General features: G+C 53.1%; 2 protein-coding genes across 8 annotated transcripts in view; both read left to right on the forward strand.

The window, feature by feature from the left end:
* The window catches only part of PPARD (peroxisome proliferator activated receptor delta), a 31,546-nt gene extending 19,053 nt beyond the window's left edge, over positions 1-12,493 (forward strand). For 3 of the 5 annotated variants that reach the window (XM_025206045.1, XM_025206043.1, XM_014520665.2), the window contains 6 exons: positions 1,417-1,652; positions 2,487-2,638; positions 3,546-3,684; positions 5,345-5,547; positions 7,496-7,946; positions 8,759-12,493. In XM_025206045.1, the coding sequence (XP_025061830.1) occupies positions 1,517-1,652; positions 2,487-2,638; positions 3,546-3,684; positions 5,345-5,547; positions 7,496-7,946; positions 8,759-9,006 (1,329 nt within the window). In that variant the 5' untranslated portion in view covers positions 1,417-1,516 and the 3' untranslated portion in view covers positions 9,007-12,493. The remainder of the gene's footprint in view (positions 1-1,416; positions 1,653-2,486; positions 2,639-3,545; positions 3,685-5,344; positions 5,548-7,495; positions 7,947-8,758) is intronic. The other 2 variants (XM_014520668.2, XM_014520669.2) reach the window with 1 other exon arrangement.
* A 5,781-nt stretch (positions 12,494-18,274) lies between these two features.
* The window catches only part of LOC102370887 (probable E3 ubiquitin-protein ligase makorin-2), a 7,245-nt gene continuing 5,504 nt past the window's right edge, over positions 18,275-20,015 (forward strand). For all 3 annotated transcript variants that reach the window (XM_006025227.2, XM_006025228.2, XM_006025229.2), the window contains exons 1-2: positions 18,275-18,381; positions 19,695-19,814. In XM_006025227.2, the coding sequence (XP_006025289.1) occupies positions 18,308-18,381; positions 19,695-19,814 (194 nt within the window). In that variant the 5' untranslated portion in view covers positions 18,275-18,307. The remainder of the gene's footprint in view (positions 18,382-19,694; positions 19,815-20,015) is intronic.

Consider the following 20,015-nt stretch of genomic DNA (forward strand, 5'->3'; position numbering starts at 1 on the left):
AAAAAATTAAAGCAGATTGCTTTTGGCAGAGGAATGGGGGCCAGTTACAACACGTTGAATAAAAATAAACACGCAGCTCTAGGAGGGCTGGCGCTCGCAGCATGATCCCAGCAGAGCTGCGAGGCCCACAGGAAGCTGACACTTGCGTGTAGCCGGGGCAGAGATGTTGCTTGTAGGCAGCCATTGGGCTGAGAGCAGTCGTTCAGTCTTGGTCTTCCAAACTCTAGGCTGATGCACCTTGGGTCTGATTTCTCCTCACTCTCTTAGTTCCCTCATTAAAGCTCTCAGTCCATCCCCACCCACCCAATTTTGACCTAAGCCTACTAAGTGGAAGGGTCTAGGCTTTGATCGCTGTGGTGCCTTGCGCAGAACTCCCAAGCCTGCCATTCACTCCCCATGTAACCTTGGGCAACTCGTTTTGCTTCTCTGTGGTTCAGTGTCCCTGTCTGGAAGGAAGCAGATGACCTTGGCCTTCCCTCAAAGTGCTTCCAGAGCCTTGCATTAAGACTATATGTAACGCAGCTTGGCACTGGTCTTGTGTGTACCTGCCTGGTCTGTTTTGGCCAAGACCTGGGCTTTTATCTTTGAGCACTTCTGCCTGTAGAGATAAGTGAACAAGACAAGTTCTCTGTCTTTGTGGCTGGCTCAGCCCAGGGCTGCAGCAGTGTTTGTTATTTGGAGGCTCCAAGGCCAAGGGCCTTTAGTTGCTTGCTTAATTCCTGCCCTGCAGTCCTGGGTGGGATTCTGCAGATTTGAATATTCATGGGCAAAGCTGGGGCAGGACCCTGAATGGGCTTATCGCTGAAAAATGAATGCTGCAACCAGGAGTTTGGGGCTGAAGTCTCCTCCTTTACACTTGCTGTGTTCCCCCGCTATATCGCCCCCCATGAACCACTTTTCCTGGCAAGGGCCATTAGATCCAGCTACCAACCCAACAATAGCAGTTTATTAGACCTGCGCCCCAGATTGTGTGTGTGCAACTTCTCTCCAGAATCCTAGCCCCTCCTGGCCTGCAGGTGAGGGATGGGGCCAGCGTCTTGCACTCTGGTCCTCTGCATGGCAGTGAACTATGTCGCTACCTCCGGTTTGGTGTGGAGCCAAGACCTATGTGCTCCGGGCTTTACGTGGGAATCCATTTAGAAGTTGCTGGTTGTCCTGGAATTCATGACAGGACCTTCCTGAACAAACCGTATTGGAACGGGTAAGAATCACAGGCTGGAGCATAAAGTTGCTGATTCCTGGCTGTAACAATGACCTGGCAGAGGTCCCTGCTTCCTTCCCTGGCTAGTTGCAGAAGCTAGAGTGGGACCAGCAGGGCTTGAGCTTGTCCTCTCTTCCTCCCAGCTGCTATGTAGTTCAGTGTGAAAACTGTCCTAATGCTGATGCCCTGCATTGCCCCACTGTGTGTGTCCACAGGCTAAAGGGAACAGCCTGGTAAGGTCCATCTCTGGACAGACACAGATGATGCCAGAGCTATGACAGGGGCTGCAGTCCTGGCACTGAGGGGTGATCAGTTATGGAACAGCTACAGGAGGAAGTACCTGAGGTCAGGGAAGAGGAGGAGGAAGAGGAAAAGGCAGTGACAGCAGCAGGTGGAGCCTTGGATACTACTGGAGGACCAGATAGTTCACTGCCTTCCAGCAGCTACACAGGTAAGTTAGACGGGCTCCCTGGGGCACACAAGAGATGTGCATGTGAAACAGTGGGTACTGGCTTTCCAGGGAAAGGGAAATGCCTGCACAAAGAAACGAGTCTTGCAGCCTGAAGGAGTAAGATGCTGAAAATGGAGAGAAACTCTATACAGCTAGGACCAGGATTTCCATGGCAAAGTTAGAGGGGTCCCTTCCTGTGCTGCATCTGACCTCATGTCAGGAAAGAATCTCTTCTCCCCCCTCAATGATGTGCCTGAAATGCTGGGGGAAGCTTGCCGTCCTCTGAAGGAAGGGGCATTGGCTACTGCCATATTGTCTGGGAATCAGACTCTTTCTTTGCACTGAGCTGCAAAGGGCAGAGGATCTTCCCTGTGAATGGAGTTTAGTTTTAATCTTTCTTTTTTTTGAACGGATTGGTTGAGAGCCAAGTTCCTGAGAAGCTTAATCCTACCACTAGAGAGGTACCATTCACTGAGCAGTGGGAGAGGAAAGTTAGAGTGCCACACACAATTTTAGGTTCCTAAGTTTTAAGGAGAGCTAAATCCAGCCTGAATGCGGATACAGAAAGGAAGAAAATACCATGCAGGTGGGCATTCTGGTGGTATATGAAAGCTGTTGCTTGGTGCCGGTCACATGCTTGACATGGCATGGGGCACCTTACTTAAAGTCAATCCTTAATCTACAGACCTGACTGTCCAAACATGATCTGTGGGCTCCGGCCTCTTGAAGAGAGACCTCCCTTACCTAGTTGCCCTGCTGTCAGAATTGCAAGCGTCAATCTGCCTGTTGTCACAAGCTAGGGACCCTCCAGTTTACCTCTCTGTTTGCCTGTAGACCTTTCCCAGAGCTCCTCTCCATCCCTGTCGGACCAACTCCAGATGGGCTGTGAGGATGCATCCTCTGGGACGCTAAACGTGGAGTGCAGGGTCTGCGGAGACAAAGCGTCGGGGTTTCACTATGGAGTCCACGCATGTGAAGGCTGCAAGGTATGGGGTGCATGCGGTGTTTAATTTCTGTCTAATGTGAAAGGTGTGGGGGCCCTTCTGTTACCTGAGAGAACTGAATCTGAAGCCACCAACTTTGTAACAGGCCGGGCTTTTGGTCTGGCACTTTGCTGTGTAGCAAAGTGGGGAGGCAGTAATAATTGATTGCAAACACCATTCTAAGGCCTGATCCAAGGGTGAAAAGGGGCAGACAGTACTGAAAGGGCCTGAAGTATGTCTGGAAGAGAGGCAACAGCCAAAGTGTGAAGGAGCTGAGCTCTGCGCAGCATGAGCCTTCCCAGTTGTGCATCCCCTCGGTTCTCACCCCTTGCATCGTGCTTCATTCAGCAAATCTTTTATCACAGTGAGGGCACGGGGCCAGATTTTCAGGATGTTCCCCGACTGATCTCTGCTATGGGTCAGCAGCGAGCGTGGATAGTTATTGCCGTAGGGTCGTTTGGCCAACGCCTGGACGCGATTATAAAATTCCTTCCCCCACAGCGGATGCCAGAGGGGCTGCAGTAGACATCTGGGGGCTGCCAAACATTCCTCAGGAAACGCTGGCAGCGGCTGGGACTTGGAATGCTGCTGCTTGCTTGCTTGCTTGTCTCCCCCTGCCGGCAGCAGGCAAGATAGAGACAGCCACAAACGAAACATCTCTCTCTTTGGCAAGCTGTTCCCTCCTCCCCCTTGTGATAGATGTTTGGTTTGTTCTGAGATCACCTGAGATCACATCACTCATGGCTTGGCAGCCTTTCTGCCTGCAGCCTGGACCTCCACCCCCCCTTGAACCTTTAAGAGGGTCCGAGCCACTCTGAGCTCAGAGCACCGTAGAGCTCAGCTGGTTCTGAAGCCCTGTTGACTAATGCTGCTGTTCTTCCCCCTTCTCCCTTTGCCATCCTTCCCGCAGGGCTTCTTCCGCCGGACAATCCGCATGAAGCTGGAGTACGAGAAGTGCGAACGGAACTGCAAGATCCAGAAGAAGAATCGGAACAAGTGCCAGTACTGCCGCTTCCAGAAATGCCTCTCCCTGGGCATGTCGCACAATGGTGAGGCCCCCCGCAGCCTCGAGGGTAGGGGGATGATGTCTGAGTGGGGGGAGCCTCACCTGCGTGTAATATTCAGAATTGCCTGGGGGATTGTGGGAACCCCTTCAAAGGGCCTGATTTCCAGGGGATGAATGGTTGTTGCTGCCTTTCAGGCATCTCTGACTGAGCACTCAGTATTGCTGATGGCTCCAGCAGATTGGGAGCCTATGTCCTCCAGAGCAATGCTCCCTAGGCAGGCCTCAAATAAGAGATGCCTCCAGGAACCTGTGCTTTGTAGCAGAGTGTGGTAGGGTAGGGGCAGTCTCTGCTTATTGAAGCCATGCCTCTATCATGGTGCCTCCTGGCCTAGGCACCTAAAGAGCAAATAGCAATCAGCATTTGCCTTCCCGAGAGCCTTTCTCCTCTGAGTGCCTTGCTGGCTGTGCACACGCAGCCCTGCAGCGCGGCTGTCCCCAAGGGGGGCAGCAGCCACACACACAAGACAGTGGGCCAGGGAAAGACACCGGAGCAAGTGTCCTGCTTTTGGGAAAAGCATGGGCACACAGAGCTGGAGCCACCCACGGCCTTGAGTTGTGCTTGGTGTCCTGAGAAGCAAGGCAGGGGATGAGTGGCTTTCAGCTTCATTTCCTTTCTCATCCCAGGAGCAGTTGGAGGCCAGCTTGGCCCCAAAAGCAAATTCGAAGAAGCTCTACAGTTGTCCTTCCTCATACTGGCAGGGGGAATTTGGGGCTATTCAACCAGGCAAAGTCCTCCCAGTGCAGCTTGCTGTAATTTGGGGCTATTCCACCAGGCAAAGTCCTCCCAGTGCAGCTTGCTCCCACCATGCCCCTGCTTCCCCTGCCATGCATGCTAAGAAAGACGTGGCCAGAAGTAGGAGGCAGAGAGCTGTCTGTTGTACAACAAGCAGGGATTCTCCTGTGCAAGAGAATCTCTGCTCACTGCTCAGTTATCCCCTCATGAGCAGCACACGGGATATGCAGGAGGCTGGGATCTGTCCCGTGGTGCTAACCCAGAGCAGGGGCCAAGTTGGTTCAGGTCTGTAGTTCCAGGGAATCAAGTCCTCCAAACAAAGTACTTACACCACAGCCTACCCCTTGGTTGCTGAGCTTCTTGGTCTGTAGCAGGAGGAGCCCTGGCTTGGGAGCCCTTCCTTTGCAGTGCGTGTCATGTTGCTGAACCAAGGAATTGCTTTTTTGCTGTTTGTTCCTGGACTGTGTGCTGTCCATGGGCCCTGGATGGTTTCCATTCCTTTCCACGTACGGAGCTGGCCCAGCAGAAGGCAGCAGCACAGATGGCTTTTCTGTCTTCTGTCCAAAAACGCAATAATCAAAAGCACAAGCATCGTCTTCCCCTCAGTCGTGACAGAGCCTGTCCAAGAAACAGGTCTCTGGGGAGCCCGTACTATTCCGTAGCACTTCTAGCGTAGCTCTGAACAGGGGCCTTGCTGGAAAATAGTGATAACGGCTGGTGCGGCACTAAGCCACAAGCTCAAATCTTCCAGGGGCCCCTGTAGCTTCATAGTAAAGCTCCCAGATACCCAGAGCCCTTGCTGTTGGTGAGTGGCATCCCAGTTGCCCTGAAGATATGCGTGTTCTCCTTGCTTGGTTCCTCGTTGTCATCTCCCAGAGTGCCTTATGATGCCCGTTTTGTCATGTCACAGCCATCCGCTTTGGCCGCATGCCAGAGGCGGAGAAGAGGAAGCTGGTGGCGGGGCAGCCAGCCAGTGAGATCAGCTGCCAGAACCCGCAGGTGGCCGACCTTAAGGCCTTCTCCAAGCACATCTACAATGCCTACCTGAAGAACTTCAACATGACCAAAAAGAAGGCAAGAGGCATCCTGACTGGGAAGGCCAGCAGCACCCCGGTAAGTGCCCTAGGTGGGCTGCAGAAGGCCAGTGCTCTAGGCCAATCATCCTCACCTTAAGGCGGGGGCCATCATAAGCATTTGATACCTCGGGATCAGACCCACAGGTACAGCCTGCCTGGGGCGACCTTTGTGCTAGTGTTTCACCCTCTAGTGTTTGGCATTGGAGTTGTATTTTGAATGCTGCTGTGATCAGACCAGGCCAGAAATTTGATCCTGCGATCTCCCTAATGGTTGAACCACCTGGGTAGTGGGCCAGGCCCGGCGACTTGTCCTGTAAGGCACCAAGGCAGAAAGCGCTCGCCTCTTCACCAGCTGTGAGGGAAAATGTCTGTTTGTTGAGGAACGCAGCCCAGTGTGGTGCTCATGTTAAAATGTGCCCGTCAGCTCTGGGGGCAAAGATGAACCCTATTTATAAGAATTTGTGTAGTGTGCTGGGCCTGGAGCTGGGAAACCCTGCCCAGTATTCATCCTAGCTGTTCAGCCCTCCCCGCCGAGAAAAAGCTGCTTTTCTTCATGGCAGGGTCCCCAGAATTGTTATAGTGGGAGCATCAGCCTGATGGCAGCAGTTCCTCTTTTGATATCTTTGTAGAGTCTGTGATTGGAAAGGAATTGCCAGGTAATCAAGGGTAAATTCTCCAAGTGTCTACACTAGCAAGGTTGACCCAGGAGCAACTGAAGCAGCATTGGGAAGCTATGCAAAATGATTAAACCCTTGAATGCGTGACCCAGTACACATGTAGGCATCTCGGAGGGCCCTGGCTCCCAGAAGTGCTGCTTATCCCTACCAGTCCTGGGTTTCAGCGCTAGAAGAATCTAACACAGGAGCAAATGAGCATCTCCAGCTGCATGGAGTGCTGCAGTGCTGCTCGTGCTGTGGCAGGATTCCCAAGGCTCTGGCTGCAGCAGCAGTGTGCAGCCCAGAATTCAAAAACACCAGCAGGGAAGCACCCCGGCAGTAACTTAGCCAGCAAATGGGCTAGGTGAGTGTCTCCAGGCTAGTGACTCAATGGGCTTTATTGCATCCAGCCGTGCTGCTGGTTAACCAGGAGCAGGGTGACCAGCCTCAGAGCACAGGCTCACTCCATGTGAGTGGCTGTGATGCTGCCTAGAGACTCCCACATGATCCATCACTCTTCTTATCACTGGGTTCCCACCACGAGCTACATAGTCCTTGAAAGCAGGGGGCAAAGAGATACTGTGGATACCAGGGATACCAGAAGGAGTAGTGAAGGTACAGAGAAGGGGAACAGGGATGATGACTGGTATGGAGTCTTCCATGTGAAGAGAGACTAAAGAGGCCAGGCCTGTTCAGTTAAGAAGAGAGACATTTGAAGGAGGGCATGATAAGAGTTTACAAAATATTAAATGGCAAAGAGAAAGTAAATAGGGAGTTGTTATTTACCGTCTCTCACAAAACAAGAACTAGGGGTCACAAAATGAAACTAGTAGGTAGTAAGTTTAAAACTAACAAAAGGAAGTTATTTTTCTCATCATGTCTTTGAAGCGTGGGATTTGTGGGCACCAGATGTTGCGGAAGCTGACAGTTTAGCCAGATTCAAAAAGGGATTAGACACAGCCTTGGAGGAAAGGGGCATCAATAGCTATTGAGCATGGGAGGTAGGAATACAGCCTTTGAATCAGAAATTCCTAGACTTTAAATGCTGGAGCCTGCAAATGAGAGAGGAACAGTGGGGGGAAAAAACCTGATCATACCCTGTTTGCTCTCCCTTTTAGCATCTGCTCTCTGCCATTGTGTGACACAGAGACTGGGCAAACTGGACTTTTGGTCTGACCCAGTAAATACCAGTTCTTACGCTATTATGTTAATTAATAGGATAGTGTTCTGAATCGCTTTCGGTATCAGAGACAGATCAGTGTGCTTGGTATAGCTGGGACTTTGAAGCCCTGTGGCGGAGATCTCACCTTTCACTTCTCTTTCACGTAGCCTTTTGTGATCCATGACATGGACACCTTGTGGCAGGCAGAAAAGGGGCTGGTGTGGAAACAGCTGGTGAATGGGATCCCCCCATACAAAGAGATCGGAGTCCACGTCTTCTATCGCTGCCAGTGCACCACTGTGGAGACTGTGCGGGAGCTCACGGAGTTTGCCAAGAGCATCCCCAGCTTCGTTGGCCTCTACCTGAATGACCAAGTGACTCTACTGAAGTATGGGGTGCATGAGGCCATCTTTGCCATGCTGGCCTCTATCATGAACAAGGATGGGCTTCTAGTGGCCAACGGAAATGGGTTTGTGACACGTGAGTTTCTGCGTAGCCTGCGCAAGCCCTTCAGCGAGATCATGGAGCCCAAGTTTGAGTTCGCTGTGAAGTTCAACTCGCTGGAGTTGGACGACAGTGACTTGGCTCTGTTTGTGGCTGCCATAATCCTTTGTGGAGGTGAGTCTGGGCCTGGTAGCCATGTGGGTGGCATGATTGCTGGGGGAGGAGCATGGAGACTCCTTGGCAGGTTGTGGGGTCGATGTGAGGCTCTTCCTGAGGAGAGCAAGACCCTGCTGCTGGGCGGGTGATCTGCTGGCTAGAGCTGAAGTTTGGATCTGGTGAATTCATAAAAAGGAGAATTGCATAGACCTGAAATCAAAGCCTTCCAGCTTCTCTGCTGCACTGGCTGTACACACCTTGGTGTTTCCTGTCACCACCATGAGGTGAGGCTGTAACAAATATAGAAATGGGGTTAAAGCCCCCATGCCCAGAACGTGCTGTGACAGGAGTTGTTTAGGGACCAAGGACTTCTGGCTTCTTCTCTGATGCTGACTCAGTGCATAAGTTTGGGCAGGCTGGTTAGGAGTGCCCTGTGTGCTCCCCTGTGGCTAATGTTTAATACTGTGATTCTCAAAAAAAAGCCAGCCCCACAAGATCCTTTTAAGGGTGTCATGCAAAGGGATCAAAGCATTCCTTAAGGTCTTTGCGCTGCTAGGTGTGCAAACACCTATGTGTGATTCACAGGATAAACCCAGAGATTTCAAATAGGAATCCACCGGGTCAAAAACACTCTGTCCTGCTGTGGACTTTTCAAGTGCTTTGTAACAGAACTGCTGTATTATTTTTCTGTAGTCAAGAAAGAAGCAAAAGCTAAAAGGGAAGGGACGCTCTCTGAGAGGTGCCTTCAGCCTAAAAAGATTGAGAACCACTCATTTTAATGAGAGTCATGCTTGGCCTATGCTTTAAGCTGTGTCAATTCTCTCCTACAGACCGCCCTGGCCTGATGAACGTGAAGCTGGTGGAGGATATACAGGACAACATCCTCCGAGCCCTGGAGTTCCACCTGCAGACCAACCACCCTGACGCCCAGTACCTCTTCCCCAAGCTGCTGCAGAAGATGGCTGACCTGCGGCAGCTAGTGACGGAGCACGCACAGCTGGTGCAGAAGATCAAGAAGACAGAGACAGAAACTTCACTGCACCCACTCCTGCAGGAGATCTACAAGGACATGTATTGAGGAGCGCTTATTTATGAGAGAGATTAAAGCCATCGACCCCTTGCCGAACTCTTTGTGCAACAACAAAGAATCCCTTTCCCTGTCTTCCATTTTCTTCTACTGGAAACTGTTTTCTATATGATCAGTACACACGGTACATAGGGCAAAGCACCATGAGACTTTGCAGTTACCGCGGGGTAGGCCAGGGCTTCCGTTAATATGCACTAACCAACCTTAAAGGGTGAAACCCGTTTCCATTGCTACAGCCCAGCTGCCTCAGGAGCGGCTGGTGCATTTCCACCCAGGTCGACAGGCTGTGGGAGCACTGGGCCCACAGAGCGGCAGCAAGGGGATGGTCTGATGTAGGAAGACCAAGGAGCAGCTCCAGTATCTGCAGGCCCAGAACTGCACTTGAGATCTCGCAGCTGCTGTGTATTATTTGTATTGCACTCCACAGGCTATCAGTCCTGAGCCATGAGGTCTAAGACCGTCACAGAAGCAAGCAGCTCTCAGGGTACAAGTCCCCCAGAGAAAACTGTGAGTGTTTGGAGAAGGGTACGATGCTTCCTCAGGGGACAGACCTGCTGCTCTCCCCCTGAATGCCTAGGGCAGACATGCTTTCTACTAGAGATGTGTCCTCGCCTGCCTTCCATACTGCTCCCTTACATGTGTGAGCCTTCGCGTGGCCTGAGTTAGTCCTTGTTAACCCGTAATTTCAAAGGCACCTGCCCCTTGGCACGTGCTCCTATATTCACCTAGAACAGTGGTTTTCAACCCTTTTTCATTTGTGGACCCCTAAAAAATTTCAAATGGAGGTGGGGGGACCCCTTTGAATTGTCAGTGTGGGTATTTACATACTTTTGATTGATCATAGTCATCTTTCGTGGGCCCCTTAGACATAGTCTGTGGGTGCCCAGGAATCTGCAGACCACACATTGAAAACCACTGGCCTAGAAGCTGAAACTTGGGGAAGGAAGGGAGAGGTGAGATGGAGGTTGGCTCACCTGGGTCTTCAGAGCCAGTGCTAGAACTTCTGTTGAGTCCATTATCCAATCTGGGGCGGACTTGAACTGCCCCAAGGGCCTGAGTCCCTGCTAGTGGGTGGATGAAAAGGATTCAGTGTTGTGAAGCAGGCAACAGAGAGCAGAGCAGGGCAGCACTAGGGTTTTCATAGCTATGGCCCCCATTAGGCAGTGCTCCAGCTTGCTTGGAGCAATTGTGGAAGAAGAGGAGCGGGGAGCTGGGTCATTTCTAGCCTGAAGGAAGGCTTGGATGAATCTGAGCTCATAAGAGAGAGGAGAGTACTTTTTACTCTCAGGTCTTCATCTCAGAACCAGTCCTGGTCTGTAGCGTGTAGATCACCTAATGGCTCTTGAGTGGCCTGTCGGGAATGAAGTCATTGTTCTAGATCCAGTTCCTGCTAGACAGGTGTCCACTTCACTACAGCTACCACCACTGGCACTTTCATTGGCATCCTTGGCACAGACAGTGAGCTTTGAATGGGCTGTGGAGGCTCACTTCTCCTGCTGGAGAGAGAGGTGTGTTCCCTCCCTGGCCAGAGTTGGGGTGGGTTACTGGAGTAGCATGGAGGCAGGTTTGGCCTTGCACACCCTGAGTTGAGGGTCTTGGACTCCCGAGTCGGCTGACTGCCACTTGGACAGAGATCCAGGTTTCTGGATCTGTGGGTAGCTCTCCTGACCCAGCAGCCCAGTGAGAGGAGGCAGCTGTCCAGAGAGAGAAATCTGGCCTTGCAGGTGAGGCCCCTTCAAGGATGCATTGGATGAGGCCAGTGGCCAAGAAGGCAAAGCCCTGCCCCCTGCTCTGATGCTATTCATTGGGTCCTGAAGGGAGGTTAGCTCCAGGTGGAGAGTTGTTATAGTAGTGTAAAGACCTTAGTGAATGCACTGCTTTGACCCCACACCCTCCTCTACAGACCCTTTGTGGCCTGAGGGAGTTGACCACAGGCTGCATGACCTTGTATATCTCTCCCATCTCTAATGCTAAAACCAGACCAGGCATTGACATTGCAGTGTTGGGGAGACCTCCTGCTGGAGGGCAACTCCAGCTCAGGCCTGGGAGAACGCCTGACTCTGGCTCAGCCGCTAACTTGCAAGCCACGTAACCGCTGTGCCTCAGTTTCCCCGACCCATGAGTGAGTCTAATGAAACTTGAATCTCCCTTGCAAGGGTTGAAGGGGAGCCAGCTAGTGTTTGTACAGTGCAGTATAAATACCGAGTATTTATGGCAGGAGGGGGGAATGCCCTGTTTGTTGTCATGACAAGACTGGGGCTTTTCAGGGGAGTCCTGGGATGACCTAGGGCAGCTGGCCTCCCATAACATCGTGCTTCCATAGTGCTTTGGTATCATTAGCAGGGACTTGTTCTGGCAGCTGTGGGCACCAGCTTCGCTCTCAGGCTCCGTGACCGGCAAAACCTTGAGCGAGCTTCCCTTGCACCTTCTAGCAGCAGTAACAAAAACACCTGTCATGCAGCTGAGAGGGACCTGCCCCCTCCCGCTGCAGCCACACTGAAGCAGTGTTTGAGTCTCTGTCTCCAGGAGAAGAGAGGATTGAACCAGGGATGTGTCTGGTTTTCTGCCAGGGGTGATGGCGGTCACCCAGGATCCCATCTGTGTGAGCACTTCCATGGGCAGAATCTGTTTAGTTTGATACGAGGCAGCTGGACCCAAGTCAGGGGCAGCAAGTGGCTGGGGAAGGGAAAGGGGGATGCCCCCCTACCCAGAGATGATGTATTGACCCTGCAGAGCCTGCCAGTAATTGCAGCACAACATGCTGGGGTTACTGTACGGTGCTGTGGGACAAGCCCTTTCTGAGGTAGCAAATTTCCCTGGTGCAATAAGTTAAAAATCCAAAGTGGGGAGGTGCTTTGCTTCCCTCCCCATGCTTGCTGGGCAGCCTGACTGCGTGCCTCCAAACGGGCAGGTGGGGCTAGCACAGAGCTCCATGGGTCCGAGGGATGGTCCTGGTGCCATCTCCATGCCCCACCTGCAGATGGGTAACGTGTTCAGCAAATAGAGCATGATCAAGGACAGGGGGCTGCGCAGACTTGCTCTTCTCTCCCTCCCTCTGGGCCTCAGTTTCCCCATCTGTATTATTGGAACAGCCATTTCCCTTCCCTACCTCACAGGGGTGTTGTGAGGCTGATCCAGCTTGTTCAGCACTTTTTAAGTCCTCTTGTGAACAGAGCTGGAGAAGCGCCAGCTCCGGGCTGTGATCAAATCATGACCGGTACTTCCCTGGGTCTGTTTTCTCCCCTCTCCCCCTGCACTGGATGCCCGGATGCTGTGAACAGAGAGGCTGTTGCGATGCCCGGCCCCCTCACCCCGGGCGATGCTGGAGGAACCCTTGCTCTCTTTCAATGTTGTAATAATCCTCAAACTGAAATGTATATTTTTGCTAGAAGTACAAACCTCCAAGTGTTTTTAATAATATAAATAGTGTCCACAGACTGACTTAACTTTAAATAAATATGAACTAAATATTTAAGACACTTTCAGAGCCTTGTAATACTTTTGTTGAAGGATCTTGCACCTTCCAGCCTCCCTGGGGAAGGAAGTGCCAAAGAGCTTTTGCTGGGAATGGCCGTGTCTGGGAGTTTGCAGCTATGATGCTCCCCTGTTGCCACATCGGGGTGTGGATGGGCCTGGTCCACACCCTGTTCCTTCAGGGTGGGCCGGGGGCACTGATCATGCATAACCATACCACCAATAGTACACCAGTGTAGATCTCACACACCCTCCCCTCGCCAAGGTAGATGTGCCAGCAAAAACCCTGTTCTGGAAGGTGATGTGCTGCCAGGAGAGGGCTTCTGTCCAGGATGCGTGCACTCAGGAAGCTGGTATAACTTTGTCAGCAGAACAGCTTCTGCCACGTTCCACATCTTTGTGACGCATCTTTGTGACACCGTGATGCTGGCGGTGGTGGTGGTGATGGTAGCCGTGCTATGTGGACCAGGAATCGCTCATGTGGGTTGTTCCACTTACTCGAATGGGGCTGTTTGCATGTAGTGTGAGTAGGAGCAGGGATATTACTGTAGTCCTGGTTGTGGGTCGGTGCCCCCTTGTGCTAGGTGCAGCACAAGCACTGATCCACAGTGATTATGAAAAACGATCAGACTCGATCGGTACTTTCTGCAGCGTGGGGTGGGGGGCAACTGCAGTCAGCAGCCAGCACTGGCCAGCCATGCAGAGCTTGGTGCTAGGGGCACAGAGTACAGAGCGCACTGCAAGGAGCCAGGTACAAATGCCCCTCTGCTCCCACCCTGGCTGAGCTGGGGGGTAGGGGACAGATGGGCTGTGTTGGTGCAAGCTGCGGGCAGCCTGGTTCTCCCAGCCTGGCACACCTATGGGCTGGTGATGTTACATTCACTTTTTGGTTTTGATGGTTTAAGCCAGGGGTTAAGGTGTTAATGTTTAACCTATTTGCTAAGACACTGCCAGGATCCCCCTCCTGCCTCCTTTGAGTTCCCTGTGAGTCTGAAATGGCCTTGGAGGGTATCAGGAGTAAGTTCCTGCTTGCTTGATAGCTCAAGTGGCCTTGAAGAAAGCTTGTCTGAGCAAAGGGGAAAAAATCCTCTGAGTCTTCCTCTGCTCACTCCAGCCTGCCACTATCCTTTGATTGCCTTTTAAATTAAACTATTACTGTTCCTTTCTCTGCTTTTCAGCCAACACATCCTTGGCCAACGCTCCTGGGTATTCTACTCATCTTGGTCCCAATTCCGCTTCTTGATGCCAGTCAAGACTTGAGTCCGTTTGAACGCAGTGGGTATTCTGAGAGAGAACTTTATTACTGCATCAGGGCTTCTCATCCAGAGGTTATGCTGAGCACTTCATTCTCCCACTGAGGTAGAGGCAAATGAGGGTGCACAGCAGCTGGCAGGACAGGGTCCTTCTAAGGAGACGTGGTTGGGGGCCATGCCCATCTGCACATAACGGTATTGGCACTGCAATGAGCTGAGGAGAGTGGGGGGTGTCCTGAATGGGGTTGGAAAGTCTTATACATGCCTTCTCAGTCTACTAGGAGACTGCACCCTGTGTCTTTGGGAGCAAGAAGATGCTAGTTCTGGCCCAGGGCTCTTTCAAGTGTCTGCTGTGCAGTGCAGAGAGGTCTACATCCCTGATCCTGTCAGCAGCTGGTGCCTCCCCAGCATTTGCTTTGTGCTCTGGCACTGTAGTCCAGGTAGCGGAGTTGCACCGTCAGGACTTTGTGGGGGCCAAGCTGCGCAGTACCAACTTGGACTTTGGCTGGGCAACAGCCTGACTGAGAGTGCTTTCTACTATGCTCAGCTGGCATCCCCGACACTTCACCAGCAAGGCTCCATCCTTGATAAAAAGTCTGATGGATCAGCTATGGGAGCATGTGGAGCTACATCACAGGCTTTGTCTCTGCCTGGAGGCCCCTATGTTGCTTAGGGCCCGGAGCGCAGGCTGGGAGAAGAGCATAGGCTCCCTCTCACAGGCCCCATTCAACGGGAGTAGGATTGGACATCATGGAGGAAATCCCCTTCTCTGGGTTCATTTCTCCCTTCTTGAAGTTCTGCTGCTGAGGTCAGTGGCAGCAGGAGCAGGTGAGTGTTTCGAAGCCTTAAAACTGAGCTTGTCATTATCATCATCATCATCATTATCGGCAATCCCTCGCAGTCGAGGATGATTGTCTTCCACGATCGCCTCATCTGTGGGTCTGAAGACGGCTGACGAGGCTGATCTGGGATCGACAGACCCCGCTGCAGCTTCGGCACCGATTTCTGTGCAGGGTGGGTGGTGCTGGGTCCTTGATTTGGTACACGGCATGCTTTTCCAGCACTTCCTTCAGGATTGTGAAGTCTGGAAGCTGCTAGTCATGAACCGGCTTGAAGGCGGCAGGTACAAGAAGGTTGTTGAGCGCGTGGACGAGATGATCAGGAGTGCGACTTGGCAAGGATAACCGCAACTTAGCAGCCCTCTCCGAATCCACTGAGCTTGTATTTCATGACTTGTCACGGGAGCTGGGGAGGGCAGGAGCTACAGCACAGATCTTGCCCTTGCTTTTTTCTTTTTTGAATTTTGTTTCCAGTCCAAATCAGTTCCAAACGAGGTTCCAAGTTTTGACTGAGCAGAGCTTAATTGTTCGTGCCTGTGCGGCACTACCACCAGCAAGTGTCCTTCCTTCCAGACGTCAGACACTACTGCCAAATCCATGGCAGGTGTCCTACGTGCAGATCTCACTTGACCATAGCCAGCAAGGCTGAAGGAGCAAGCTTGAGGGAGGACTCAAAAGCAAATAAATTGTGTAGCCAAGATTGTTATCGCCCTAAACTGTGTATGTAGCAAGCAAGATCCTTGCATTTAGAAGCATTTGTAGGTTTGTAGGAAGATGCTCCCAGGGGTCAGCCTGCCTGCAGGGCATGAGACAGGCCTTCACCCTATAATTACACCAAGTCATTCAAGGCAGAGAAGGTCATACCATCTCCCCTGGGGCCCAGACACACACCTCCAGACAGCAAGCAGAGTCCTGGGCTGAGGAGAGGGTGGCACAAAGGGCATGGGGTGAGCACACAGCTCCCCAGAGTCTTGGCTTTTATCCAAGTGTTAAGCTGTGGAGGAAGGTGAGTGGGACCCCATACAAGCCCCGTCTGTTTGCAGCCCGAAACAATGGGTTGTGAACTACCCCATTCATCTCAGTGATTGTCGTTCAAATGCTATGAATGGTAATGGTGCTACTTACACAAAAGAAAAGGAAGCATAGTGGAGGCTCTAAAGGCAGCACAATTAGCTCCTTGGGGGAGTGAAATGTGTAGCTCGCACAAGCTTTGGAAACCGAAATGAGGGGTTGGGTTCATCTGTGCCTTGGACCTGATGCACCCATTCAGGCTTGCTGGGGGATGTGATGGGGGGTCAGGTACCATGTCATGCTCTGCTTCTTGCCTTAACTGTGCTGCTGTCCGTGTACAGCAATAGCCTAGCACTACTGCTACCAGGATGGAGCAGTTTATCCCTGCATTAAATACAGCCAGTCTGGCTTGAAACATGTTTGGGGAGGGAAAACTTCTCCAGGCTGTTACCTGCTACAGTGGGCAGAGTACCTGAGGCCCGGAGAGCAGCTGGAGCAGGATGGGAAACAGTACAGAGTGTGAATGGGGGGTTGAACCCCTTGGGCCAGCAGAGCCCCATGGACCATGGGCACCTTATCACCAAACTCTGAGCGCAGAAGCGGAGCAGTTGGCTGAGGCCTCCGGCAAGCTCCCAAATGACTCAAAGTGGGGAGCCAGCATTCTTTGCTATTTCCACAGTCTTATTTCCTTGTATGCAGAGCATGGGGGAAGGAGCAAGCAGCAGGGCAGTGACTGTCCCGGGGATCCCTTTGGTGCAGTCTCTGCAGGGGTGTGTGGGTCACAGCAGAGACAACGCTGCTGCTGGGGGTGTGGGGATCCAGGGATATAAAGTGTGGTGCGGGGGGGGGCGGTATTTTGTGTATACTGGGGAAGATGGGAGACAAGCCTCTAGGTTTCCAGTGCCTTCATCTGGTCTGGGGAACCAGCAGCACCAGCCCAAGCTAAGGACAAGGTAGTTTGCTCCTGGTGAAGACTCACCAACAGAAGCCAGTGGCTCCACTGACACCCACCCCAGATGTGACCAGACCTTGTCACCGCACTCAGCTGAGTCCAGAGTCCCACAGGTGCCTACCCCCATAACCTGGGCTATCCTCACCCACTGCACCACCTGCAGTAGGACAGCGATGCCCTAACACCAGGGGGATCACGCTATTGGCACAACTACCAGCCCATGCCTGATCCTGTCTTTGTCCTCAAGTTGGCTTTTGTCTATGAAAGCTCCTGCTTCTCTGAACCAGTCAGTCTGTAAGGTGCCACCCTGCCCTGCACTCTGTCCCCAAAGGAAACCTATACAATACCTTCAGAAAGCCTGCCAACAGAGCGCCACGATTTTACCGGGCATCAAAACCAATGGTTTCGTGGCCCCATTGTAGCTTATCTCTTGCCTCTTCCTCTTTGCTTCACAGGTGGTAACTGCCTACTTGCTTTCAAGCAGTCAAATTCATCCTCACCATTAGGATAAAACTAATGCTTTGGTTCTAACTTGGGCTTAGCTCAGACTGCGCTTGACCTCATACAGGGCAACTGAGGAGGGAGAAGGTTGCTTCTCAGTTGTATCCCAGCTGTACCAGTTGAAAGCCTGGCTGCATTAGGCCAAAGACAGGGTGGGTGTGCATAGGATAGACTAACCAAGTAAGCAGCCATTTCCTTCATCAGATGCTGAGAAGGGAGTGCAGGAAGCAGGGCCTCTAAATAGGCAGCAGTGATTAGAATACAAAGGGCAGGGGAGGGAGAGGAAAAGAGAAGAGGGGCACTGATGGGGGAGGCAAGGGGGGTACGGGAGAAAAACAAAGCACTTAACCCATTGTTGCATTACACAGCGAAGACTTGCCCGGGCACAAACAACTCACTCGTCCCTGCCCTGTCCTGCCCCGCCCCAGGTTTTAGGGCTGCATTAGTGGCAGCTCATGGTGCCCTTGCACTAGGTGCTGCACATATGGTCAGGGGCTTTCCCAAGCCCAGCAGTACAATGGACTAGCCGAATTATGGCAGACCAGTTTTTTTGCAGCCAGTAGAAGGTGAGGGAGTGGTGTGGCCGGCATCCTGGCTGCCCAGCCCCCATGACCAGGTGCCAGCTCCAGAGCTGGGGCAAGCAGGGGTCTGATCCCGATCCTGAACTCACAGCCCTGGAGCTCAGCAAGATGCCCATCTCATGGCTCTGTCAGGCACCCCTGGCTATGAGGGGTTGCTGCCCCCCACACGCTCACCACCTACATAAACAGGTGGGCAAAAGGAGGAAGAGTTAACTTCAATAAGAGAGAGGGAAACTGAGGCAGCAAGAGATTAAAAGACTTGTCTAGGGTGGCTATAGCATAGCTAGGGGCTGCACCCAGCTCTCCTATTGCTCAACCACAAGAACACCCTGCTCTTTGCAGGCACCAGCTGTCTGCAGTGCCTGGGAGAGGGGGCACCCCCCTGCCCTGGATGCTGCTGTCTACCCTGCTTTCCATCTCCATGAGTAGGAACACAGCTGGCCCTCTCCCAGCCCAGCACTGAAGGGGTTACAGCTCTGGGTGTAACCCCCCAGCCCCATGCACCTCCTGCTGAGGATCACATCAGGGGGGAGGGAGGAGGTGCATCTGATAAGCTAGGGCTGAGCTAGGTGCTCCCTTTTGCAGAGGCCCAGCCCTGGGGGAGGGCTGGTGTGAAACCCCTCCCCTGCCATAAATACCTCTGGAGGGGCCAGCTGGCCTTTAGAGCTGGCAACCTACAAGATGGAGCCTGGGGCAGTGGTGGGTGCAGGAGGGGCTCAAGGCAGCAGGGGGTCTTGTGCAAGGGTGTTGTGCAGGTAAGGGGGTTCCTGGCTGCAGGCTGGCAGTGCCCTGAGGTTCTGCCCTGCTTGCTGGGGCTGGGTGGCTCTTGGATGGGGGGGGGTTGCAGCTGGCCCTAAGCAGGCTCTGGAGTTAACCCTTTGTGCTGGCTCTAGAGGCCCTGCTGCTCCTGCCTGGCTGGGCATGGGTCTGCCCAGACTTCCCAGGGCCAGAGGTTTGTATGGTGGATGCTGACTGCAAAAGCAGCAGAGCTTAAGGCACTGGTGTTTTCTCCCTGCTGGGTTTCCCCAGTGCCTGGCTCAGGACTTCCCTTTTGGTTAAGGTTTCTTTGTGCTGTTTTTAGCACCAGTGGGTGGCTGCTGCATCCTGGAGTCTGAAATGTGGGTGTGAAAGCCCCAGGGGTGGTGGATGCCTGGAAGCTGGTCCGGAGGCGGGGGCTGCAAAGGGGCACAGCCATTTTGGGATGAGTGTTTTTTCTCTTCCACTTCCCCCAGGGGGTGCCCGACTCTCCAGGCATCTTCCTTTGTCCAGGCTGTCGGGCGATGGAGGATGGGGGTCCTCTCTGAGCTGAGATGGCCTGAGGGCTAGGGAGTGCTCCTGGTCTGTTCCCCTCCTTGCCCTGGGGCTTTGGCATCCCAGCCAGCCAGGCTGCTTCAGGGTGCCCAGTGCAGTATCCATGGGGGAAAAACCGCCCCGTCCTCCCCTGCGCTATGGTGGCTGTCGCTCCCTAGCTTGCTCCTGTGGCCATACACCAAGGGCCAGTGAAACTTGGGGGCATCCGAGCCCCACGCCTCCAGGCTTGTGCCTGCACGTAGGATGCCTGCCGGAAGATCTGGAAGTATCTGAACCCTCGGGCTGAAAAGTGTGGGTTGGAGGGTACATGCCCGTTGTAGGGCCACTTATGGTTCATGAATGAGCTGATCTGGCTAACTTGAAACAAACTAGCACTGGATAGGATACAAAAGCTTGGGCAGAGAGAAACCTCTTGCCATGAGCAGCCTGGCTTGCACTGGGTGAACCTTGCTGGCTATGTGGGCCCAGGGGAACATGGGGTCACATTTCTGCAGCCTCCAACAGGCCTGCCCTCTCCAACTGAACAGTGCTTGCAAAGGCGTGGGAAGCAGGGGGCTCGTTGTAGTTTGGGGCCAGAGTGGCTTTGCAAGTGCCGCTTGGATGGGGCTGTGTGGTGGCAGCCCCGGGGCTGCTCCTGTAGTTTGGGGCCGGAGTGGCTTTGCAAGTGCCGCTTGGAGGGGGCTGTGTGGTGGCAGCCCCGGGGCTGCTCTGCTGTGCTGGTCCGTCATGTGAGTGCATGTAATTGCCTTTCCCACAGGAACTTTGCCCGCGGAGCCTGCAGATGGGGTCAGAACTGCCGTTTCTTGCACGACAGGAAGTCGGCCCAGATCTGTAGGTATTTCCAGAACGGGTTCTGTGGCTACGGAGACCGCTGCAGGTGAGGATGTGGCCTACGATAGTCCAAACCCATGCTAGAGGCCGGGGTCACAGGCTCCTCTGAGCACTTTTGCTCCTGCTCGCAGCCTGCATGGAAGTGGGGGGGAGCGAGAGGCTCCAGAGTCTGGTCTAACGAGTCCCAATTCTCCATTGGCAGCACCAGTGGAGGCTGGGGGGGGTGCAGGGATTTTGCTGTGGGCAC

This window comes from Alligator sinensis, unplaced genomic scaffold (assembly GCF_000455745.1).
Source record: "Alligator sinensis unplaced genomic scaffold, ASM45574v1 scaffold872_3, whole genome shotgun sequence".
NCBI lineage: Eukaryota > Metazoa > Chordata > Crocodylia > Alligatoridae > Alligator > Alligator sinensis.